The 27,304-nt window shown below is 26.1% G+C and overlaps 2 protein-coding genes across 15 annotated transcripts; one reads left to right on the forward strand and one right to left on the reverse strand.

The window, feature by feature from the left end:
• LOC114127855 (zinc finger protein 1 homolog) lies at positions 1-26,541 on the forward strand. Of its 9 annotated transcripts, XM_050203585.1 has the most exons (6): positions 1-83; positions 18,380-19,828; positions 20,098-20,148; positions 24,574-24,837; positions 24,917-25,066; positions 25,492-26,541. In XM_050203585.1, exons 4-6 carry the CDS (start codon positions 24,680-24,682, stop codon positions 26,447-26,449), a joined length of 1,266 nt encoding a protein of 421 aa, XP_050059542.1. In that variant the 5' UTR covers positions 1-83; positions 18,380-19,828; positions 20,098-20,148; positions 24,574-24,679; the 3' UTR covers positions 26,450-26,541. The 9 variants fall into 9 exon arrangements, with proteins under 9 accessions (XP_050059542.1, XP_050059545.1, XP_050059549.1 ...); XM_027992191.2 differs by lacking the exons at positions 1-83; positions 18,380-19,828 and adding an exon at positions 24,298-24,348 and having other exon boundaries at positions 19,835-20,148; XM_050203588.1 differs by lacking the exons at positions 1-83; positions 18,380-19,828; positions 20,098-20,148 and adding an exon at positions 1,517-1,693.
• Positions 2,664-22,939, reverse strand: LOC114127856 (clavesin-2-like). Of its 6 annotated transcripts, none has more exons than XM_027992193.2 (6): positions 14,987-15,135; positions 14,557-14,729; positions 13,771-13,957; positions 11,853-12,051; positions 11,343-11,679; positions 9,075-10,534 (listed from the first exon to the last, which is right to left on the reverse strand). In XM_027992193.2, exons 3-6 carry the CDS (start codon positions 13,946-13,948, stop codon positions 10,385-10,387), a joined length of 864 nt encoding a protein of 287 aa, XP_027847994.2. In that variant the 5' UTR covers positions 13,949-13,957; positions 14,557-14,729; positions 14,987-15,135; the 3' UTR covers positions 9,075-10,384. The 6 variants fall into 6 exon arrangements, with proteins under 6 accessions (XP_050059552.1, XP_050059550.1, XP_050059553.1 ...); XM_027992192.2 differs by having other exon boundaries at positions 14,820-15,103; XM_050203595.1 differs by lacking the exons at positions 9,075-10,534; positions 11,343-11,679; positions 11,853-12,051; ... (1 more) ...; positions 14,557-14,729; positions 14,987-15,135 and adding exons at positions 2,664-3,280; positions 4,126-4,462; positions 4,635-4,833; positions 5,652-6,073; positions 22,797-22,939.
• Positions 26,542-27,304: the final 763 nt, after the last annotated feature.

A 27,304-nucleotide genomic window follows, 5' to 3' on the forward strand; every position in this document is an offset into this window, starting at 1 on the left:
TGGAAGAATGTAGAATGAAGAAAATAAAAATTCCTTTACCCACACTCCACCGGAAACATCGGTAAGGACAACGTCGACACGAGGTTAGGGAACGATACCATACGAGACGGAACAGAATGGGAGGTGCAAAATAGCAGAGTAAAAGCGAATCGTTGTGACGTATATACTCACAGCCGGTCATGAGACGGCAAGCGAGGGCCCTTCTGCGGCTTCGATCGAGCGGGAACGATGACCGAAGACTGTCGGGATGACTACCTACGGCTAGCCGCGGTACCATCCACGGTCAACGATTCCTGCCCTGCGGTATCTGCACGACGGTATAGTGCGGTTGACGACTCGTTACCGACGGTGACGGCGGAGACTTAACAGTGCAATGCGTGAGCGAGTAACGCTATGTATATTTTCGAGCTGGGATTCCTTCGAGCTATACTCCTCTGAACGATGAGTGTCCGGTGGCGGTCACTAACCGCGAGGACAGACGACAGACACTCGCCCCTGGCATTCCTGCCGCAGTAGACCGCGTCTATCACGTCCTCGCCGTTACCAGAATTTATAATCCCCCGCCACCGGACCCTGCGAACGAGTATAAGTATGGAAATGATCCTGTGAAGTATGATCTTAATTTTAAATTGAAATTTGCACACTGTTATAGTAAAAACTATCACTACGAAGTACGAATCGTCAGTTGGACATTAATACAACCCGTAAAATTAATATTCAATATAACACTGTCGTCTATTTTACTCCTTAGTTATATTATGTAGGTATATACAATTATGGTTGAATAGTGTAAAATATCTTCTGGTTCTCGATTATTATTGAGGTAAAATCAAAGATTTATAACGAATCATAATTAGATGTAAATACATTTTATAAAAGTACCATCTACCGAACGTATTGATTCGACGACGAATGAATTGGGTTTTATTTTTTTCTTAAATCAGTCAAAAAAAATCCCAAAAACGTTCGTATATTAAAGTAATAAACTAATAAATTATAATATACAATCTTATAATTACAAATTCCAGTAAACATCGATCAGATCATACGTCAGAGTATAAACGTTACTAAATAAATCGTCTGAATTACATAAAACTGTGGTTAACAAAATATTTACAATTTATTTAATTTACTGTAGGAGACGGCTAAGCGGACTCACGGGTATCCCTTGCACAATTTATTCATCAAGTCCATCGAGGTGGCGAGGTTTTAAAAAAATATAATGTGGATTATTCTTCAGTAACGTCAAGGAAAAGATAAGTAATTTGATATTTTATTACGCGGCAATATTTAGGTGATAAGAATTAAGAGAATACGATTCTTTATCATGATTTTGAAACCATAAATTATGACCACGATAGACTTCACTACTTAAGCCATTAAGGTATTATTAAATTCTATAAGTTTAATATTACCTATATAATTTTAGAACTATGATGTTTTTATGTTTTAATCATGACTATTGACCAAAAAAAATTATATTTACCCTTGATTATAATAGAGGAGATGTTTTTAACTTGGTTGGTGTGTTATAATTATAAGTGTTGTAATGTTTTTTAGTTTTTTAATTTATAGTTAATATACATTCAATTACATTATTTTTTAAATAAATGCATATTCATTTCTTTTTCCTTGTGTTCAGTAAATAGTAACGACTAGCAGGAGCTCGTAACTATAACAAATACTCAAATTAGTAAGTTAATTGATTTTTTTTTCTTAACATTTTAATGTCTAAATGACATTATGACTATATTATACATAATTTACAATTTGAATGCATTTCTTAACATATCTTTATTTGTTAAGATAGTAAATGTTTATTTCAGTAATGACAATAGTAACGAGATATATTTACTACCATTGAAAATATTTGTTTTATTCAAAGTATATTTAAGATAATTAACCTTTCTAGTTTCTGATGAGCTATTTAAATACCTACTGGGCACTGGCTGCTCTTTAGTTCTGGTAAATTGAATTTTTATCCACTGCAACATTTCAAAAAGGAATATTCATATACAATACCACGAGTATGGATCAATCTGAATTTGCGATAAAGAATGAAAGTCATCATTCTATTAAAAATGACCTAACCATTGAAAATATTTGTTTATAAAAAGTGCCATCTACCTGATGTATTGATTCGACTAGGAAGAATTGGGTTTTATTTTTTTTTTCAATTCATAACAAAAAATATATTATACTAATATTATACCACATTATTCTTTTGACAATTATTAAATTGTCACCATTAATTACATCGTAGTATTGTAGACTTTACTATAGAGCTGTATTGGAGTAGGAGATTAATTATAGTTACTAGAATAAATTATATCTTTTTCTGTTACAATTCTGGTTGTGCTAATAATATAAGCAAATAAGAAACCATAAATATCTCAGCTCTGGTTATAATTGACAAAAAAAAAGTAACAAAAACTGTAAAAAAATTATAAATTAAAATTAGTGTTAACATAACTGAATAAAAAAAATAACAAACTAAGAAGGAATCTCAAGTCCTGAAAAAAGGTAAAATTGTTGGATAATTTTTTAAATGTAAATTATGAGGTAAATTATAAAAAATGTATATAAATCAATATAGATATAAAATGAAAATAAATATTTATTGAATAATAATAAAGTAACCAATTTAAAGCACCTGTTAGTTTATCTATCTGTTATAATAATACTGACTTACACATTTAAGTAATTCAACTAAATAATTACCTAACTTATATTTGAGTACTTAAGTACTTTTTGAATAGACATAAAAGTATCACAGTTTTAGCCAGAATGTTATTTAAAAATAAAAATAAAAATGTTCATACAAAATTATACTCAATAATTAACATTGTGATGCATTATAATCAGTTTATCACTCAGCAACAATATCTTAAAATATTTCCATAGCTGAAATTCAATTGAACCTCCACCTATGATTAACATTACTAAAGTACAGAGTATAAAATATAAAATTGTATGTGCGACATACTTAAATGAATAATTGATTACAGAATAACAATGATCTGTATTAAATTATATAAATATATATATATGTAGTATATAGTTATAAATATTTAGTCCTATCTTCACTAAGAAAATAAATGCATGTTAAGTTTCAGTGCTATAAATAAAATTATAAATCAACTCCTAAAGAAGACCCTAAAAGACTCTTTAACCAAATCCTTGAATCATATGGAGGTTGCTCACCGCCAAGTTTTGAAGGCAAAATACGTCTTGGAAAATGTTTATGTAGAGTATTTAAATTCATACCATGCAAAATTATCTAAAGAATATAAAAATAAATATTAATTAATTAGTATACACAAATTGCATTTTATATAATATGTAATATTCATAATAAACAGGGTTATTTACCAATCAATCTAAATTAAGTTTTTCATTTGATAATGAATTTATTCAAAATTTGATTTTTGGAATTTTTAAATATATATATTTAAACGCTCATATTTTCATATGTTAACATATTTATGTAACTTAAAAAATGTGCTTTATAACAAACTTGTTTTTGTCAAACAAGAAAAAATTAAATTTATTATGAACTGTTAAGCAGACTTTTTTAAAAATCTTGATAACATAAATTAAAACTTTAACTTGTGTTTTCTAAGTCATTATAATAGGTATATAAAAGATAATAGATTAAAAAAGATACAGGAGGAATAATATTTAATAATAAATAAAATTATTTGAAAATTATTGTAATAATATTTGTAAAAATTGTCAGAACACAATAAATAGTACTAGGCTAAATATTACATATTATATTCTATATTTGTAAAAATATTATTAGTGACAGACTATTATCCTTAATGGATATAGTTTAATAACTCAAATCTACAAGTAAAGTTTTGATTTAGATGCATCGACATTCAACACAATATTTATGGTATGACAAATCTAAGTATTTGAAAATTTTTTATGATTACAAAAAGGTGGTTGTTATTAATAGAATTCACAAAATCAATATTTGATTAAATAAATAATTAAGAGAAGGTAAAACAGTAAGGTGAAAATGGTTGGTTAATCATCATATATAATATGCTACAGTATATACAACATTAAGTAAAATTTCAATTCTAATAACAACTCTTTAATGTTTAATAATCTTACTCTATTTTTTGTTTTTTCTTTTAAAAATGGTTTAACAACAGACATTAAGCCTTCAATATACCACGGTTGGTTGATAAAATGGACAGCTTTAATTTTTGCAGGAAAACAGTCTTGTAACCCTTGTAGCATTACATGTAACAACCTAGGACTGATGTTCATTGTCTGACGAGCAGTAAAGTTAGTCCAATCAACAATAAACACAAAACCATTGTACTGAGTATTCACATCTTTGATCAAATGTTCTAAAGATACTAATAGTGCTCTGTATATAGTTAGTAAACAATAACGTTCAGTGTTCCATTGAGAGCAAACCATGAAAAGAACACGACGACTTCGCCTATAAACAAAGAAAAATTGTTTAATAAAACTTAAATTTGTTTTGAGAAATAATCCTAGGACTTGAAGCTGTAATAAATAAAAATAAAAAAATACTCAAACTAAAATATAACTTAAATTATTACTAAAAAATTAATAATTAAAATAGAATATTAATTATACATAATATTAACCTATCCAAATTTGATAGTACAGAAGGGAAACCATCTTGAATAGCCATTTGAATTTTTGGATCAAAAGGCTCTAATTGATAAAACCATAGATCATGTTCCTTTCTAAATTGATAATAATTTCGAATCAAATCCAATGCATTATTCTCATTCATTTTCCGAGCATACAAAAACATTAAAATAAATTCTTCTTTATTATTTTCTAAATGTAATATAAAAAAAAATATACATAATTAGTCATACTTATATTAGTTATATTATATTTTTGATAATTATAATTATAAATTGTAGTAATAGAATTTCACTAGACACAATTCTACTACTAATATAAATGAGTATTGGATAAAATTAAATACTCTTAGAACACACAATTTAATGCTTATTGTATTTTTTTTTCTAATACTTTTCAGTATTTAATTTATTCGAAAATCAATACATGATAAGCTATGAATTCACTTTATCCAATATTTAAAAAACCATAATTGGTCTATTATAATATTTATGCAAATATGTATTAAATGAATAAATTGTATAAATAGTATTTGGTAATAATTAATAAAATTAATGATAACTAATTTTCTTGAAATCTATGAATTATGCATTTATAATTTTTTGAATAAATTATGTTTTAATATTTATAATGCTAATAAAACAAATATCAGTTATTTATGAATTACTACTTTACACAATCTATAGATTAGTATAATTAGGACATTTTAATAAGTGTACAAATGTTATTGTTTACCTGTATTAGGTATATAACACTAAAGAGTGTTTAATTATGTATGGTATTAATAGGTATTTTAAGTAATAATATAAATTAAGTGAAAAGTACTACTACTATGATTTCAAACACAAGACAATTGTTTTCTTGTATAATAAGCTAATAATTACCCATTATCAGTTTATTAGTAAAGTGTATGTAGGTAAATATTGGTAGATATATTTGAAAAAAAAATATGCTTTTGAAACTCATTAATTTTTACAACATAATAATAATATATTAGAATCATAGCTTACCGGCTAGAAAGGCAAATCCATTACTCCTGAGTAACCTTTTTAATTTAATCAAAGCTACTTCTCGAGTATTTTTCTTAATGACTGGGTTTTGACTGGAACCTGGGAATAACTCGATGCCATAGTTAAAATTTAAATTATTATCCAAATTATTTTGCTGGTACTCTGCGTATTCTGTCATTTTGATCAACTACAAATTAATAAATATAAATGTGACTACCTATTTAATAAATTTCAGGAGTAAAATGTCATAAAAGCAAACAACTCTTAACATGTCCGTTGAATCACTAACATAATTATTTTGTCATAAACCTATTATATTGTAATTATAATGTGGTGTGGTAACTCCTAATAATACAATTTCAGTAATGGATGACAATGATTGAAAGAGAAATACGTGCGAGGGTATTATTATCAGAATTGACCTCTTATTTTCAACGCGTTTAACGCCATCGTCGACACGTAGTCGACATAAAAAACGTTGCGCTGGTGGCCGGTGTCGACACGTAGTCGAAAAGGAACAAGACTACTTTACCGGGCGATCTTATTTTTTCAAATGCAAAAAATGTGACTGCACGTGTTTCGGCACTCGTCGCTACGCTCCGCACAAATCGAAAATATCCCTCGACTTGCTATGTAACGCCACCTCAAGTAGGCATTGGGTTAAAATATATTTTAGGGTACTACTTTTAGAATTCAAAACATTAAGAACAGTAAATATAATTGAAAAAAATCTCCAAATCAAGTAATTACTGAGGTATTTAACATATGATATATACGATATTTAGTAATAATTATAAGTGTCATAACTTTAAAACTAATGATTTCCGCCAATTTATTTTAGCACCATCGTTTTTATTCCGTTAAAACACCCCTTTTAAAAAAAAAAATTGAAAAAATAAGTTCTCCCATATATTTTATTCCATATACTTTAATGTCAAGCGGAGATGGTATTGGTTAGGTAGGGTGGTTAGGTTAGGTTACCGGCTGCCCGAAGGGCAGTTATGCTTTCCTCCCTTCCCCCTAGGTTAGCTTTTTTAGCACCCGGGGGTTTGGAGGTCGAGCTCCCATCCTACGAAAGATCCGGAGGACCTCGAGTTTGGGCGACCGGAGCCGGTAGGCGAAGGGATGAGACACTATATACCTACTTGATAATTTTGTTATTTAACTGTTGGTTCTTTTTTTACCTTGAAATTTAACTAAAGAATTTAATTTTTAACTTCCAAAATAATGATTTTGCGCATTTTTTTTTGCACCATCGTGCTTAACTCGTTGAAATACAAACAATCAAAAAAATCACTCGGGAGCTAAACTGTAATTGTTCCAAAAACGAATTCCCTATTTAAAAAAAAATTGAAAAAATAAGGTCGCCCGGTAGTCTTGTTCCAGTACGAGTGCTACGACACGTATTTTATTATATTATTATTTAACCTGTATTTTATAATATAATATGGCCATTGGCTACTACATGCGTGCGCTAAACATCGAAAATCGTATTTTGTGCATGCTCAGAACATCGTAAGTCGTAAATTCTAACATGGCTATAACTTTATAACTAATGATTTCCGAAAAAACTTTTTGCACCATCATTTTTATAACGTTAAAATAAATAGATTTCCAAAAAAAAAAAAACAAAATTTCGAGGGGATGCTAAACTAGATTTGTTCCAATTTTAGAACTATGATGTTTTTATGTTTTAATCATGACTATTGACTAAATTTTTATTTACCCTTGATTATAATAGGGGAGATGTTTTTAACTTGATTGGTTTATTATGATTGTAAATGTTGTAATGTTTTTTTTAATTTAATTAATTTATAGTTAATATACATTCAATTACATTATTTTTTAAATAATTGCATATTAATTTCCTTCTGCCTTGTGTTCAGTAAATAGTAGCGACTAGCAGGAGTTCGTAACTATTACAAATACTCAAATTAGTAAGTTAATTGATTGTTATTTTTTCTTAACATTTCAATTTCTTTATGACATTACTTAAAATATTTTTATTTGTTAGATAGTAAATGTTCATTTCAGTAATGACGCAATAGTAATGAGATATATTTTCTGCGATTGAAAATATTTGTTTAAAAAAAATGACATCTACCTTACGTATTGATTCGAATAGGAATGAATTGGGTTTTATTTTTTTTATCTCGAATCATAACAAAAAAAAATTTCCTAAAATTTTCGAATAATAATATTATACCACATTATTCTTTTGACAATTATTAGATTGTTGCTATAAATTACATCGTAGTATTGTAGAACTATACTATAGAGCTGTATTGGAGTAGGAGAGTAAGTATATTGCACTATTCACTATTTAGTAATTAATTAGGTAGGTTAGGTATCTTTGCTTAGTGCTTACTATAGTCTATAGTTAATACTTCGAATTTTACATAATTTTCAATACTTAATATTTAAATAAAATAAAAAAAATATTAAACAACTATTAAATTTATAATCATATAAAAACAAAATAATTATGAAAATAAAATTATCTATGTTAATTGTTAGGTAATCGAAATTCCAAAATTCCACTGCAGATTTTACGGCTAGTAATTTTGAGACGAGTAAGCCTTTATAGGATAGGTATACACCTACTACGTTATATGCTTTTATCATTCTAAATTCGATGCGAGATTTTTGACGATATCTAAACTATGTCAAACTAATAAGTCGGAAATGCCTATCTGTAGTGCAATTGTGACGTTTAAAATATCAAACTTATAGATATTAAAAATAATAATAGAGCCATATGCCCATATAAAAATGTAGTGGGATTTTTTTTTTTTTATTAGGTAAGGTGATTATTATGAGTTATGAGTTTATGACCAAGTTTTAAAGTGGAGGGAATCGGAAAAAATCCTTTTTATCGCTATTTTTAGATTATGATGGTTGATAGTCTATTATAAAGGTTATATAAAATGATAATATTAATGATATATTTTATAATACATTAGGTGTAGGTATCGTTAATTATTTGACTAATTAATACTTAATAAATATGTATAAATTATTATTGGAAAATTATATGATAGGTTTTAAAATTAAAAAATTCATAGACAGTCTCACCTGAATTTATATTGATTTAAAATTTTAATGATTCAAATGTTTTGGTAACGTGTTTCTTCATCAATAGTTGTCAACAGAATAATTTTGGGAGTAAGAAAATGCATGAATATTATCTATCTCAACATTCAATTGACAACCACTAATTTATCATCTATTTCTTATCCATTTTGAAGATTTCAGGTAAATCCATCATTATATCTTTATAAGTCTAAGATAAAATCTGAATTTTCTCAACAATTAATCGCCATATAGTTTAGACTTTTGGTAAATTGATATGATATTATATTAAGGTAGGTAGACATATTGGTAAATATTTTTGTTAGGCACTTTGTTCATAAAAATATAAAATGACCAAAGGTATAAATTATTTAATTATAAGATTTTGTGCAATAATGAAATACTTATTTACAATTAATATAAAAGAAAAATATATAATAACATACAAACATATAAAAATAAATAGAATATAATAAAATGTGTTTACATAAATTATATAGAAAAATAGATAATAGCAAGACTTTATCAAATCATAATTAGAGCTCAGATTTAACAATTGTCATACAGTAAATTAAAAAAATATGCAATTACATACCTAAAAATATAATAAATATTTTTCAATACTTTTATTCAAAAATAAAAGATAATTATTAACTATTAATTAACAAATATATGTTATGTTCTATAAATAATGCATTTAAAATTTTTACAATAAAAAAATTGAAAATAAGGAGAGTTCTTAATTATGCAGACTTTGTAATAAAATAAATGCAATACAATATTACATAGCTTAATTTAAATAAATGTGTATTATAATTATTGGAAAATTATATCTTCTTCTGATACAATTCTGGTTGTGCTAATAATATAAGCAACCAAAAATATTTCAGCTCTAGTTATAATTGACAAAATAAAAGGTACAAAAACTGTAGGAAAATTATAAATTAAAATCAGTGTTAACATAATTTAATAAAGAAAGATAACAGACTAAGAAGAAGGTATCTCAAGTCTTTAAAAAAGGTAACATTCTTGGATAATTTTCTTAATGAATAAAAATGATTTATCATCAATAAACAATCTATTAATTTTTTAAATGTAAATTATAAAAAAATGTATATACATCAATATAGATGTAAAATGAAAATAAAATATTTATTGAATAATAATATAGTAACCAATTTAAAGCACCTGTTAGTTCATCCATCTATTATAATAATACTGACTTACACATTTAAGTAATTCAACTACACAATTAACTTAAATTTGAGTACTTAAGTATTTTTGGAATAGACATAAAAGTATCACAGTTTTAGCCAGAATGTTATTTAAAAATAAAAATAAAAATGTTCATACAAAATTATACTCAATAATTAACATTGTGATGCATTATAATCAGTTTATCACTCAGCAACAATATCTTAAAATATTTCCATAGCTGAAATTCAATTGAACTTCCACCTATGATTAACATTACTAAAGTACAGAGTATAAAATATAAAATTGTATGTGCGACATACTTAAATGAATAATTGATTACAGAATAACAATGATCTGTATTAAATTATATAAATATATATATATGTAGTATATAGTTATAAATATTTAGTCCTATCTTCACTAAGAAAATAAATGCATGTTAAGTTTCAGTGCTATAAATAAAATTATAAATCAACTCCCAAAGAAGACCCTAAAAGACTCTTTAACCAAATCCTTGAATCATATGGAGGTTGCTCACCGCCAAGTTCTGAAGGCAAAATATCTCTTGGAAAATGTTTATGTAGAGTATTTAAATTCAAACCATGCAAAATTATCTAAAGAATATAAAAATTAATATTAATTAATTAGTATACACAAATTGCATTTTATATAATATGTAATATTCATAATAAACAGGGTTATTTACCAATCAATCTAAATTAAGTTTTTCATTTGATAATAAATTTATTCAAAATTTGATTTTTGGAATTTTTAAATATATATATTTAAATGATCATATTTTTATATATTAAGATTTTTATGCAACATAAAAAATGTGATATATAACAAACTTATTATTGTTAAACAAGAACAAATTTAATATAATTTATTATGAATTGTTAAGCAGACTTTTTTGAAAATCTTGATAACAAAATTAAAACTTTAACTTGTGTTTTCTAAGTTATTATATTAGGTATAGAAAGATAAAAGCTTAAAAAAGATACAAGAGGAATAATATTTGTAAAAATTGTCAGAGCATAATAAATATTACTACTGTACTAGGCTAAATATTACATATTATATTCTATATTTGTAAAATTATTGTCAGTGACGGACTATTAACCTTAATGCATAATATGGTTTAATAAATCAAATAATAATAAGTAAAGTTTTGATTTAGATGCACTGACATTCAACACAATATTTATGGTATAACAAATCTAAGTATTTAAAAATATGGTTTTTATGATTACAAAAAGGTGGTTGTTATTGATAGAATTCAGAAAATCAATATTTGATTAAATAAATAATTAAGAGAAGGCAAAACAGTAGGGCGAAAATGGTTGGTTAATCATCGTGTAAAATATATATACAATATTATGTAAAATTTGAATTCTAATAACAACTCTTTAATAATCTTACTTTATTTTTTGTTTTTTCTTTTAAAAATGGTTTAACAACAGACATTAAGCCATCAATATACCACGGTTGGTTGATAAAATGGACGGCTTTAATTTTTGCAGGAAAACAGTCTTGTAACCCTTGTAGCATTACATGTAACAACCTAGGACTGATGTTCATTGTCTGACGAGCAGTAAAGTTAGTCCAATCAACAATAAACACAAAACCATTGTACTGAGTATTCACATCTTTGATCAAATGTTCTAAAGATACTAATAGTGCTCTGTATATAGTTAGTAAACAATAACGTTCAGTGTTCCATTGAGAGCAAACCATGAAAAGAACACGACGACTTCGCCTATAAACAAAGAAAAAATGTTTAATAAAACTTAAATTTGTTTTAAGCAAATAATCCGAGGAGTTGAAGCTGTAATAATTAAAAATAGAAAAAAACTCAAACTAAAATATAACTTAAATTATTACTAAAAAATTAATAATTAAAATAAAAAATTAATTATGCATAATATTAACCTATCCAAATTTGATAGTACAGAAGGGAAACCATCTTGAATAGCCATTTGAATTTTTGGATCAAAAGGCTCTAATCGACGAAACCATAGATCATGTTCCTTTCTAAATTGATAATAATTTCGAATCAAATCCAATGCATTATTCTCATTCATTTTCCGAGCATACAAAAACATTAAAATAAATGCTTCTTTATTAGTTTCTAAATGTAATATAAAAAAAAATATACATAATTAGTCATATTTATATTAGTTATATTATATTTTTGATAATTATAATTATAAATTGTAGTAATACAACTTCACCAGACAAAATTCTACTATTAATATAAATGAGTAATGGATAAAATTAAATACTCTTAGAACTCAAAATTTAATGCCTATTGTATTTTTTTTTTTAATATTCTTCAGTATTTAATTTATTCAAAAATCAATACACGATAAGCTATGAATTCACTTTATCCAATATTTAAAAAATCATAATTGGTCTATTATAATAATTGTATAAATATGTAATAGATTAATAAATTGTATAAACAGTATTTGGTAATATATAATAAAATTAATGATAACTAATTTTCCTGAAATCTAAATCTATGAATTATGCATTTATAATTTTTTAAATAAATTATGTTTTAATATTTATAATGCTAATAAGTTTTAGTCAATGTTAAGTATTTTTAAACAAGATAACATTTCAAATATTTTAAAAATGATTTAGTAAAAAATTCAAAAATAATTATAAACATTAAATCTATTTTACTGAAATTCATAATTTGGGATTAGGAATATTATTTACTATTATAACCAAATGTAAATATTGTGTCAACAAGTTATGTAATGATTGTAATGTATAATGTATAGTTGGGTTTGATCAAACTATAAAAATTTCAAATACTGATAAAAAATTATATCAATTTTAGAGCAATAGATATTTATTAGAAAGTACTTGATATAATATGTGATAAGGTACGTAATTTAATTTAAAAATATACAATTGAAATAATAAATATAATAAATTGTAACAAATGATGTTATTAATAATTATATAAATCATAATGATTCCAGTGATAACATATTTGACCTATTAAAATTAAAAAAATATTAATCATTTTACTTTTGATACAAGCTATGAAATGTAAGCTACTGTGTTAAATTATACAAAGAGTTTTATAAATAGGTATAAAAAAAAATAAATAAAAATACTAAAAAGAGACATGATTAAAAATATTAAAATAGAACCATTCATAGATTTAAATACTTAGATATTTAATATAAATATATATTAATATTTATTAGCTAAACATTAAAATTATAATATAAGGTTAATTACTTATAGGTATAATCTATAATGTAAAATGTATTTGATATTTTGATAAACATTGAATTCCTATTAATTTAATACTTTTATGGTAATACACTATTTTTCTACCTAACTTAAAGTACCTTATTCAAGGGGTATGTCAATTGCTGAGTATAATTTATGAGATATTTAATAAGTAGAAATTTCTTAAAACATTTGTAGTGAATTACCATTCAGTACAAAAATAAAACAATTATCAGTTATTATGAATCACTACTTTACACAATCTATAGATTAGTATAATTAGGACATTTTAATAAGTGTACAAATGTTATTGTTTACCTGTATTAGGTATACAACACTAAAGAGTGTTTAATTATGATTGGTATTAATAGGTATTTTATGTAATAATATAAATTAAGTGAAAAGTACTACTACTATGATTTCAAACACAAGACAATTGTTTTCTTGTATAATAAGCTAATAATTACCCATTATCAGTTTATTAGTAAAGTGTATGTAGGTAAATATTGGTAGATATACCTATTTGAAAAAAATATGCTTTTGAAACTCATTAATTTTTACAACATAATAATAATATATTAGAATCATAGCTTACCGGCTAGAAAGGCAAATCCATTACTCCTGAGTAACCTTTTTAATTTAATCAAAGCTACTTCTCGAGTATTCTTCTTAATGACTGGGTTTTGACTGGAACCTGGGAATAACTCGATGCCATAGTTAAAGTTTAAAATATTATCCAAATTATTTTGCCGGTACTCTGCGTATTCTGCCATTTTGATCAACTACAAATTAATAAATATAAATGTGACTACCTATTTAATAAATTTCAGGAGTAAAATATCATAAAAAGCAAACAACTCTTAACATATCCGTTGAATCACTAACATAATTATTGTGTCATAAACCTATTATAACGTAATTATAATGTGATGTGGTGAGTCTTAATAATACAATTTCAGTAATGGATGACAATGATTGATAGAGAAATACGTGCGTGGGTATTATTATCAGAGTTGACCTCTTATTTTTAATACGTAGTAAAAAACAATAAATCACATTTCTAGAATTATTTATTATAATACGATCAATACTCAATATTGAGTCAATACAATATTGTCAAAACGACGAAAAGAAGTATGGTACGTTTTACATTGTGTCGCCATATGATAGTATGCGTATCGTTATGTTCGTACACTCTATATTATTAATACAATTAATACAATGACAACGAACGTTAAAATTAATCAACAAGTGGTTTGATACGATAATTTCGTAGGCTACAGAAGTAGTTGGTAAGCAGTATGTTTACCTATACCTATTGTTATATAATATTATCATTGTTATGTAGATATATCTATTATAGAACAATACGAATACTTACTACTTATCCACGATCACAACAGATGTCAATATTGAGTCGACATCCAACAGTTTCGAAAATCAGTAGGTACATTCAGTATACTAGGATGGTGGTGACTACTAATGTTATAAATGTTTCGAATAAGATTCGGGCACAGCTTCACAGAAATAAAAATAATTATTTTTGATGTATACCTATGAAATAATATACAAAAAAAAAAAGAAAAATGAATCGATTCGTCCTTGAGTATTATCGGGTGTGTCGTTGTGACTTTAGTAATTTACCATCTGTAACGATGTCGACAATAGAAAAACCTAGGTTTTGCGATAATGTTTTGAATAAACAAGACGGAAAATGTAGACAAAAACAAAACAAACAATATTATCGGTCGCAGTTTATGTTTCAGAAGGATAAAAATACACGATAAAACTGTAGATTAGACTATACCTACATTTTTTAATTCTTACTCAGTAGTCAGTTCTTATCATGAGATGTGATAACTCCAGCTGTAGCTGCTGCTGCCCAACTAAATATCGTCGTGTGTACTGCAGCAGCTGTGAGACACTGAGACGTGAGTGACTATTAATTGTAGTGTAGTACTGCTGTGTCTGTAATACACTAATATAGCACTGAATACTAAATTCTACGTAGTATTTGGTATACTCGATTATGTAATAATATTTGAAACTACCTATAAAATAATAAATATTATATTAATTATACGGTTATTTATTAATGTTAACGTAATAACGTCAATGGGTTCAAATAGAGTACAGGTACAACAAATATTGACAGATTGATATTAACCAATAATATAATGGAGTTAATCAAATAAATTATAGATATTTATTAAACTAGAACACATGAAATGGGATGATTTTAATTGATAATTAGTATAGAATATTTAAAATAATATAATTTAAATAGGTAATTGTTAAACAGAACACAACACGTCTGATTTAAGCGATATATATGTATCAATTAGGTAGTTGAAAAGCTATGGCTTTAAAAGTATAAGTATTTCATAACAAATAAATAAAAATCTCAATACATTACATTCTCGGTCATTACGATTAAAGGGATTATTATAATTCATTACTATAAGTGGTGCAATATATATTATGTAGTAGAGACGTGGAATAATATCTCGATCAATAAATTAATGAACGTGAAAATTTAATGATTGCAGTTTCTACGGGTTAGATATCAAGCCATTATATTATATAATTATTTACGACACAATCGCGTCAACATTTTATAGGCCATAGAGAGCATATAGACCATAGTTCCGGGACTATCATGTCTTTACCATTATTTTTTGTTTTAGAAATCAACAAATTTAAACACGTTTAAACCATTATTAGTTGGTCTCTTACTAAGGTATATTAAACATGACGTTGTACCACATTACCATATAGTAAGTATATGGTTACTTTTTATACGGTTATACCTGTATGGCGTTGCTGACGATTCCCTTCTTGCATTTTAAGTTGATATGTAGAGTTTTGTCAAAATCGCAAACATTTGTTATTATAAATTTATAAATATTTTTACTTTATACTCAAGGTTTGAAAATTTAATACAAGATTCCTCTCAAGTTATTTATACTGAAACCAAAAAATCTAAAAATATTTATATATTAACATAATTATTTTTTCTAAACATTCCAAGTCAAATTTGCACGAAATTACATATTTGAACCTTGAATAAATACCTAGATTCATTTTATGTAATAGTGTCGTAAACGATTTACCATAGTTTTCGTGGTACATATAAAGTACATTGAGATTCACTCGACAGCCGACACTCATTGTATAGCAAAGCACCAAGCCACCAAAGGTAGGTAGATAGACACCTACCCAGTTGCCACGTTTTACATTTTTTTGAATATCAGGAGCATAATGAAGACAGTAGGAACCTATCTGTATTGCATATTCTACGCAGCATATTTATCGATCAGTGTTTAATTATTTTTTATTTTAAGAAATTAAATTTGTATTTTCGAAGTTTTTGTCATACTCACTCAAAAAATGTGCTTTCGTATAGTTTACCCAAATTTATTGAATTGTAATAATTTCAGCTTACCTCTGACCCTATGGAAATGAGTAATTATTATAGTTAAGTGTTGATATATCATTTAAATGATAATGTGTTTTCACCAATTCTTTTAATTTAGTGTATCACAACAGTTAAGAGTGGAATAATTTAATTTATAAGATATTTCTAAGAGCTAAGTTCCTAAATTTCGTACACAAGTATAATTATAGCATAAATATTTTGAATTATAAAAATTGTACATTTATTTGTTCTAATCCTATACATTTACTATTTGCTTAGATACTATATTCTATAAGGTTTGGTTACATTTCATAACAGTTATAAATTTATAATATAAAATAAATGAACATGATTATATTATGAATGAAAAAAAAAACAAAATGGTTTTTGAATTCGATTCTTTGAATAATTTTCATTAATTTTAAGTTCAAATATTTATAACTTATAAAAAAATGTTGCTTTGTATTTTTTATATTGTTTAATTATATAATTAGAATTGGTAAATAATAATTTTTAGAAGTGGGTTTAATAAGTAATTTTCAAAGATTTCGTTTTCATGATTAGAGAAAAATATAAAAGTATAAAATATAGCTCAAAATGGCAAGAGTAATTTGAGAAAATGTCTATGGGTGAGAATGCAAAAATTAGTTCAAATCTAATGTATTAGTAATAAAAAAATTAATCTATAATAACAATCCGAATACATAATCAAGTTCAAATAATATTCTTGAAAATATAAACATAAAATATGGACCCGTTGACCAAATAAAAAAAAAAGAAAAATAGAATCATTTTTCATATTGACATTAGGTACAAATGTACAATGATTAAATTCTAATTAAAACATGTATTACAGTCACTCAATCAATAACAAGATAGAGATAGACTTGACTCGTTCTCTAGTTTATCATATATATACGTTTATCATTTTTCGAGAAATAACTATTAATAATTAGCATATCACAACTATACTTTTTAACATTACGATAATATAATATGCAGAAGAATTTTTTAAAAATATTTGTAACACGCTTAAATAGAATGTTAATAATTTTCAATCTGTGGAAAAGTTACCTTAGATCTAAATAAGTTAACAGTTTAGGTCAGTGCCCTTACCAATTTTTTTCGAATACCTTTATTTTACACCTCATGTTACCATGGCCAAAAAAATAATTATTATTTTATATTATAAATTACATAAGTAGACATACTAAATTTTGTTAAGTTGTCACAGGTTTAGGTTATTAAATAATATATTTTTTAATTGGACCGCTTAGACTATCCTCCCACTATCCGGTGAAATTTAAAACAAGATTCATCACAAGTGATTTATACTGAAACCAAACAATTATATTAATATAATTATTTTTTATAAACATTCCAAGTTAAATTTGATTAAATTATATTATTGTTTAGTGTAATAAATCCTTGTTGAAATAGGTTTCACATATTAAGTTGTTCATACTCCAACTAAAAATATCGATCGAAAGTATCATCAATTCACTCAAATATTATAAATATTAAAGCTAACAATACACTACTGTACATAAAATTTATTGTTTTTAATGCATTATATTAGATTCCACATAAATAACGTGGCAAAAATAACTCAAGACGCGTACTTTTCTATAAAGCATTTATTTATTTTTTAAACATAGTATGTATTTTAAAAAAAAAAACTCCTTAAGATTAAAATGAATTTTTGGAAGAATGTAGAATGAAGAAAATAAAAATTCCTTTACCCACATTCCACCGGAAACATCGGTAAGGACAACGTCGACACGAGGTGAGGGAGCGATACCATACGAGACGGAACAGAATGGAAGGTGTAAACTGCAAAGTAGCAAGGTAAAAGCGAATCGTTTTAGGCCACCGCAGCGGGGGCGTATTTACGGGGGGGAGGATATGGGGGATAGATCCCCCCTTGGTATTTTTTTTACTAGTAAGTTTAATAACGTTGGTAAGTGTACCCTCCCCCGTCGAGGAAATTATGTTTCCCAACTTATATCCCCCCCCTGGACAAAATCCTAAATACGCTACTGCACCGCAGCTAGGTCGCTGCTGTGACATAATATAGTCCCAGCCGGTCGTGAGACGGCAAGCGAGAGCCCTTTTGGGGCTTCGGTCGAGCAGGAATGATGACGGAAGACTTTCGGGATACGGATAACTACCTATAATACTGCCAGCCATGGTACCACAACGATTCCGGCCCTGCGGTATCTGTACGACGCCGGCGCGGGTCGTCTATTTATAAATATATATTATATATATTTAATACTTATATAATATGACATATTAGTGTGCTTTTACCTTGATACTTTGCACTTTTCATTCAGTTCCGTCTCGTATGGTATCGCTCCTTCACCGTGTCGCCGTTATCCTTACCGATGTTTCCGGTGGAGAGGGGAAGATGAATGTTTACTATCTTCATTTTAATACTTCCAACAATTAATTTTAATTTTAAGCACACCTCACGCAGCAGAGGAAGGCGGATGCGCGTTTGACTCGCCGCCATGTCTTCTTAATCCATCCTCTTCGTTTCTGTTTGGTTTGAATTTTTGTCACTCCCGTGTTCGTTAATTCCATGTATCCGGCGCCTTGGTTTCTTATATCTGTACTCGAAAAAACATTTGCCATTACCTCTTTTAATATTATAGAGACTTCTCTTCAATCGTGTGTTGGGAAAATAATAATTGTCTAAAAAGATGTATTCTAATATTTTTGTCCATAATTACGAAAACTGAAAAGTCAATGTTAACTCTGTTGACACTTTAAACGACAAAACACAACTGATCGAAAATGATACGATAATGCCAGAATTTATAAAAATTTATAAACGCAATTATTGTAGTCAGCAACATTTGTATTTACATTTTATATATATTTTTCTTAAACCAGTCAAAAAAAAATCCCAAAAACGTTCGTATATTAAAGTAATAAACTAATAAATTATAATATACAATCTTATAATTACAAATTCCAATAATCATCAGATCATACGTGAGAGCTTAAACGTTAACTAAATAAATCGTCTGAATTACATAAAACTGGGGTTAACAAAATATTTACAATTTATTTAATTTAATGTAGACGGCTAAGCGGACTCACTTCAAATGATTAGTAATTTGATATTTTATTACGCGGCAATATTTTGGTGATAAGAATTAAGAGTATACGATTCTTTATCATGATTTTGAAACTACAATTTATGACCACGAGAGACTTGAGCCATTAGGTATTAATAAATTCTATAACTTTAATATTAGTTATTAGTTATTACCTATATAATTTTAGAACTATGATGTTTTTATGTTTTAATCATGACTATTGACTAAATAAATGATATTTACCCTTGGTTATAATAGGGGAGATGTTTTTAATTTGGTTGGTGTGTTATAATTGTAAATGTAATGTTTTTTAATTAAATTAATTTATAGTTAATATACATTCAATTACATTATTCTTTAAATAAATGCATATTAATTTCTTTTGCCTTGTGTTCAGTAAATAGTAGCGACTAGCAAGAGCTCGTAACTGTTACAAATACTCAAATTAGTAAGTTAATTGATTTTTTTTTTTCTTAACATTTTAATGTCTATATGACATGATGACTATATTATACATCATTTACAATTTGAATGCATTTCTTAAAATATTTTTGTTTGTTAAGATAGTAAATGTAAATTTTAGTAATGACAATAGTAATTAGATATAATTACTGCCATCAAAAATATTTATTTATAACAAGTGCCATCTACCAGATGTATTGATTTGACTAGGAATGAATTGGATTTTATTTTTTTTCTCAATTCATAACAAATAAAATGATCTAAAATGTCCATATAATAATATTACACCACATTATTCTTTTGACAATTATTATTAGATTGTCGCCATTAATTACATCGTAGTATTGTAGAACTATACTATAGAGCTGTATAGGAGTAGGAGAGTAATTATAATTATTAGAAAATTCTATCTTTTTCTGATACAATTCTAGTTGTGCTAATAATATAAGCAACCATAAATATTTCAGCTCTGGTTATAATTGACAAAAAAAAAGTAACAAAAACTGTAAAAAAATTATAAATTAAAATTAGTGTTAACATAACTGAATAAAAAAAGATAACAGACTAAGAAGGAATCTCAAGTCCTTAAAAAAGGTAACATTCTTGGATAATTTTCTTAATGAATAAAAATGATTTATCATCAATAAATCTATTAATTTTTTAAATGTAAATTATAAAAAAATGTATATACATCAATATAGATGTAAAATGAAAATAAAATATTTATTGAATAATAATATAGTAACCAATTTAAAGCACCTGTTAGTTCATCTATCTATTATAATAATACTGACTTACACATTTAAGTTAATTCAACTACATAATTAACTTATATTTAAGTACTTAAGTACTTTTTGAATAGACATAAAAGTATCACAGTTTTAACCAGAATGTTATTTAAAAATAAAAATAAAAATGTCCATACAAAATTATACTCAATAATTAACATTGTGATGCATTATAATCAGTTAATCACTCAGTAACCTTATAAATATTTCCATAGCTGAAATTTAATTGAACCTCCCCTATGATTAACATTACTAAAGACAGAGTATAAAATTTAAAATTGTATGTGCGACATATTTAAATGAATAATTGGTCAGAATAACAATGGTCTGTATTAAATTATAAAAATATACATATATATATATATGTAAAATATATAGTTATAAATATTTAGTCCAATCCTCAGTAAGAAAATAAATCCATTATATTTTAGAGCAATAGATATTTATAAATTATATTTATTAGAAAATACTTGATATAATATGTGATAAGGTACATAATTTAATTTAAAAATGTACAATTTAAATAATAAATTGTAACAAATTATTTTATTAATAATTATGTAAATTATAATGATTCCAGTGATAACATATTTGCCCTATTAAAATCAAAAAAATATTAATCATTTTACTTTTTATACAAGCTATGAACTGTAAGCCATTACGTTAAATTATACAAGGAGTTATATGTATAGGTATAAAAAAACAGTTAGTTAATAAAAATACTGAAAAGAGACATGATTAAAAATATTAAAATAGAAACATTCATAGATTTAAATACTTAGATATTTAATAAAAATAAAAATAAATATTTATTAGCTAAACATTTAAATTATAATATAAGGTTAATTACTTATACAATTTATAATGTAAATTGAATTTGATATTTTGATAAACATTGATTCCTATTAATTTAATGCTTTTATGGTAATACACTATTTTTCTACCTAACTTTAAGTACCATATTCAAGGGGTATGTCAATTGCTGAGTATAATTTATGAGATATTTAATAAGTAGAAATTTCTTAAAACATTTGTAGTGAATTACCATTCTGTATAAAAATAAAACAATTATCAGTTATTTATGAATCACTACTTTACACAATCTATAGATTAGTATAATTAGGACATTTTAATAAGTGTACAAATGTTATTGTTTACCTGTATTAGGTATAATATAACACTTAAGAGTATTTAGTTATGAATGGTCTGAATAGGTATTTTAAGTTATAATATAAATTAAATGAAAAGTACTACTACTATGATTTCAAACACAAGACAATTATTTTCTTGTATAATAAACTAATAATTACCCATTATCAGTTAATTAGTTAAGTGTATGTAGGTAAATATTGGTAGATATATTTGAAAAAAAAATATGCTTTTGAAACTCATTCATTTTTACAACGTAATAATAATAAATTAGAATTATAGCTTACCGGCTAGAAAGTTATATCCATTACTTCTGAGTAACCTTATTAATTTAATTAAAGCTATCTTCTTCATGACTGGGTTTTGACTGGAACCTGGGAATAACTCGATGCCATAGTTAAAATTTAAAATATTATCCAAATTATTTTGCTGGTACTCTGCGTATTCTGCCATTTTGATCAACTAAAAATTAATAAATATAAATGTGACTACTTATTTAAAAAATGTCGGGAGTAAAATGTCATAAAAGCAAACAACTCTTAACATATCCGTTGAATCACTAACATAATTATTGTGTCATAAACCTATTATAATGGAATTATAATGTGATGTGGTAACTCCTAATAATACAATTTCAGTAATGTATGACAATGATTGAAAGAGAAATACGTGTGAGGGTATTATTATCAGAATTGACCTCTTATTTCAACTCGTTTAAACGCCATCGTCGACACGTAGTCGACATAAGAAACGTTGCGCTGGTGGCCGGTGTCGACACGTAGTCGAAAAGGAACAAGACTACTTTTCCGGGCGATCTTATTTTTTCAAATGCAAAAAATGTGACTGCACGTGTTTCGGCACTCGTCGCTACGCTTCTCGGTGCCATCGCTCCACTCCGCACAAATTGAAAATATCCCTCGACTTGCTATGTAACGCCACCTCAAATAGGCATTGGGTTAAAATATATTTTAGGGTACCTACTACTTTTAAAATTCAAAACATTAAGAACAGTAAAAATAATTGCAAAAAATCTCCAAATCAAGTAATTACTGAGGTATTTAACATATTATATATACGATATTCAGTAATAATTATAAGTGTCATAACTTTAAAACTAATGATTTCCACAAATTTATTTTAGCACCATCGTTTTTAATCCGTTAAAACACCCTTTTCAAAAAAAAAATTGAAAAAATAAGTTCGCCCGTTAAAGTAATCTTATACCATATACTTTAATGTCAAGCGGAGATGGTATTGGTTAGGTAGGGCGGTTAGGTTAGGTTACCGAATGCCCTAAGGGCAGTTTTGCTTTTCCCCCTACCCCACTAGGTTAGCTTTTTTAGCCCCCGGGGGTTTGGAGGTCGAGCTCCCATCCTACGAAAGGTCCGGAGGTCCTAGAGTTTGGGCGACCGGAGCCGGTAGGCGAAGGGAGCCACTATACTTGATAATTTTGTTATTTAACTGTTGGTTCTTTTTTTACCTTGAAATTTAACTTTAAAATTTAATGTTTAACTTCCAAAATAATGATTTGCGCAATTTTTTTTGCACCATCGTGCTTAACTCGTTGAAATACAAACAATCAAAAAAACCACTCGGGAGCTAAATTGTAATTGTTCTAAAAACGAATAACCTGTTTAAAAAAAATTTGAAAAAATAAGGTCACCCGGTAGTCTTGTTCCAGTACGAGTGCTACGACACGTATTTTATTATATTATTATTATTTTACCTGTATTTTCTAATATAATATGTTATATGGCCACTATGCGTGCGCTAAACATCGAAAATCGTATTTTGCGCATGCGCAAGACACCAAAAATCGCAAACTTAACGTGGCTATAACTTAATAATTAATGATTTCCGAAAAAAAATTTTTGCACCATCATTTTTATAACGTTAAAATACATAGGTTTCCAAAAAAGAAAAAACCAAAATTTTGAGGGGATGCTAAACTAGATTTGTTCCAATTTTAGAACTATGAAGTTGTTAATTGTTATGTTTTAATCATGACTATTGACTAAATAAATTTATATTTACCTTTGGTTATAATAGGGAAAATATTTTTAACTTGGTTGGTTTGTTATAATTGTAAATGTTATAAAGTTTTTTAATTTTTAATTTAATTAATTTATAGTTAATAAATATTCAATTACATTATTTTTTAAATAAATGCATATTAATTTTTTTTGTCTTTTGCTCAGTAAATAGTAGCGACTAGCAGGAGCTCGTAACTATTACAAATAATAAAATTAGTAAGTTAATTGATTGTTATTTTTTTTCTTAACATTTAAATGTCTATATGACATCATGACTATACTATACATCATTTACAATTTGAATGCATTTCTTAAAATATTTTTATTTGTAAAGATAGTAAATGTTAATTTCAGTAATGACATTAGTAATGAGATATATTTACTGCCATTGAAAATATTTGTTTTAATCAAAATATATTTATGATTATTTAACCTTTCTAGTTTCTGATGAGCTATTGAAATACCTACTGGGCTCTGGCTGCTTTTTAGTTCTGGGAAATCCAGTGCAACATTTCAAAAGGGAATTTTTGTATATAATACCACGAGTATGGATCAATCTGAATTTGCTATAAAGAATGAAAGTCATCATTCTATTAAAAATGAAGATGGCATTTACTTGGATATTCCTCCTTTAAGTTCTGTAAAAGAAGAAGTTCATCAGTGTCTTGATAATGGTGACGGTGATCTACCTTTTCTTATTTATGAGTAAGACTTGTAATTATATATTTTATAATAAATGTAACTTAATTTTGATTAGGTAATATTTGTAATTTCATTATTTCAGCAACATTAATAATACTGTACAAAGAATGGAACAATGTGTAGGAGAAAACTGTCTAGTTAAAAGCGAAGTTATTGTATTAAATAATCTAGAAACAGATGGTTGTTCCTTTAAAACAGAACCTGAAGATTTAGATAATATTTTTCAACCATTGTGAGTAAATTATCTACCTTGTTTTACATACTTTTTTTCTTTCTTTGATATTGTTGATAATTAATAATAGTGCCGAAGGACCCTAATTAAAACCTATTTTGTAATCTATAATGTTTTTAATATTTATATTTTCACAGGTTTTTTTACATACATTTATTTTATAATCCTTGTTAAATAGTTAATATCAGCCACGGTTCTAGGACTACATTTTCGTATGGGCAACAGTAGATTTATATTTAAGTTTTAACTGTGAATAATATTTCTAATTTCCTCCCCATTCCCATTACATTTTTAAATAATGAACACCAGAAATTTTGGTATGGGCAGCTGCCCACCCTGCCCATACGCTAGAACCGCCACTGGTTAATATTAATAATACTTTTAACATATATTTGCTAAATTATTTAAAAGTTGTTATCTTTCAGTGGTACTGTTGTAAAAAAAGAAACCGATAACTTTAAATTAGAAATACAATACAATGATAAAACAGTTAAAATTGAGAAAGAAACACTTGAAGACACTGTATTTAAGAGTGAAATTGTTATTGAGAAAAATGATATACTTTCAATTTTGAAGAAAGAACAATGTAACACTGGATATCATTCAAATTTAGCTGATTTACCAAGAACAATTTACAAAGAATTAGTTAATTGTAATAATAAATCCAATAAAAAAAAGAGTAAAAATAAGAAAAACATCTATATTTGTGATTTATGTCATCAATCATTTAACAGTAAAAAATTACTAACTTTTCATATAAAATATCATTTCTCCAACAATGATTATTGCCCAAACAATTATCTCAAAAATTGTAGTTCAAAAAATACTAAATGTAAACAATTAAAAAAATATATTAAAATAAAAAATATATTTGTTTGTACAATTTGTAATAAACAATTCAATGATCAGTCCAATTGTCGAAGACATACATTAAGTCATGTAAATACAAAGAAATTTAAATGTAATTTTTGTAAGAAACAATTCACTACTAAATACAATCTTAGAGTTCATAGTAGATTACATACCGGTGATTCGCCATATAAATGTGACGTTTGTCATTTAAAATTTGATCGTAATGACAAAATGTTAACACACAGAAGAATTCATGATGACAATTTCAGAACATATTATAATTGTAAGGATTGCCACCGACAGTATTTGCATAAAAACTCTTTATTGCGTCATGTTAAAATTCATCGAATGGAAAATATTTATTCGTGCAATCATTGTCAACAACCATTCATGCGAAAAGATTCACTTATTGTTCATTTGAGATCCAAACATACTGGTGAGAAGCCGTATAAGTGTCAAATTTGTAAGAAAAGGTTTTTTGAAAACAGTGTTCTTGTACGCCATATGACGACTCACAATAAGAGTAAATAGTTTAAAGATATGTATAAAAAAAAAATGTATTAAGTCTGTTATACTAATGAGAATGAAAAAAAATATACAACTCAATAGTTATTGATGTTAAATTGTTTCTTATTTGTCTGACTACCAATATTAATTAAAAGAAAATCACTTCTTGAAAACACTGCATAATAATTAGAAAATCTTAAAGCTTTTGATATTTATTACATTTTAATTGTATAATTGTTTTTTTTTGTCTGTAACTAAATTTTTGTTTTGTAAACACCTAAATTAGTGTTAGATCTTAAAATCTTTTCTATTTTTTTATTGCTCAATATTTTACCAAAACGTATACATTTTACATTGTCAGAATGTGATGTGTTAAATTGCTCAGAACTGTTTTATAATTGGTATGTGATTATAATATAATTGCTTGCAAATTTAATATTATGGCCTATAGGACATTACTATTTTACACTGTGATGGAGAAACGATTAGATTAACAGACATAAGTACTGTTTTTTGCCAACCACATATTTTATACATTATATGAAAAATTAAATTATTTGCTTATATAATATAATGTATTTAAAAAACACAAAACAATTTTAAAATTTATTTAGTAGGCATTTTTTATTTTTAACTTAATTACAAAAATATTAAATTATTTTTTCTATAAATAGAATAATATTTTTAGAAATGATTTATTCAGTCGTCATAATAACTCAAATCAAAGGATGGAAATAATTTTGAGTTACATACCTCAAATAATAACATAGATACTCAAGAGGAAAAAAAAATTTCAATTATAAACATTTTCAAGTTTTGAGTTATCGCGATTCAACTGTAATATAATAATTTAAATATTGTAAAAATGTAAAAAAAAAG

Source organism: Aphis gossypii, chromosome 3 (genome assembly GCF_020184175.1).
Source record: "Aphis gossypii isolate Hap1 chromosome 3, ASM2018417v2, whole genome shotgun sequence".
Classification (NCBI taxonomy): domain Eukaryota; kingdom Metazoa; phylum Arthropoda; class Insecta; order Hemiptera; family Aphididae; genus Aphis; species Aphis gossypii.

Bases quoted from the DNA above. Each gene is read 5' to 3' on its own strand.
- LOC114127856 (XM_050203595.1), bottom strand. From the start codon at position 5,829: ATGACAGAATACGCAGAGTACCAGCAAAATAATTTGGATAATAATTTA. The intron at 4,834-5,651 runs GTAAGCTATGAT...TATTACATTTAG, and splicing joins TGGATTTGCCTTTCTAGCCG to AAAATAATAAAGAAGAATTT. The intron at 4,463-4,634 runs GTTAATATTATG...CTTTGTTTATAG, and splicing joins GTACTATCAAATTTGGATAG to GCGAAGTCGTCGTGTTCTTT.
- LOC114127855 (XM_050203585.1), top strand. From the start codon at position 24,680: ATGGATCAATCTGAATTTGCTATAAAGAATGAAAGTCATCATTCTATT. The intron at 24,838-24,916 runs GTAAGACTTGTA...TCATTATTTCAG, and splicing joins CTACCTTTTCTTATTTATGA to CAACATTAATAATACTGTAC. The intron at 25,067-25,491 runs GTGAGTAAATTA...GTTATCTTTCAG, and splicing joins GATAATATTTTTCAACCATT to TGGTACTGTTGTAAAAAAAG.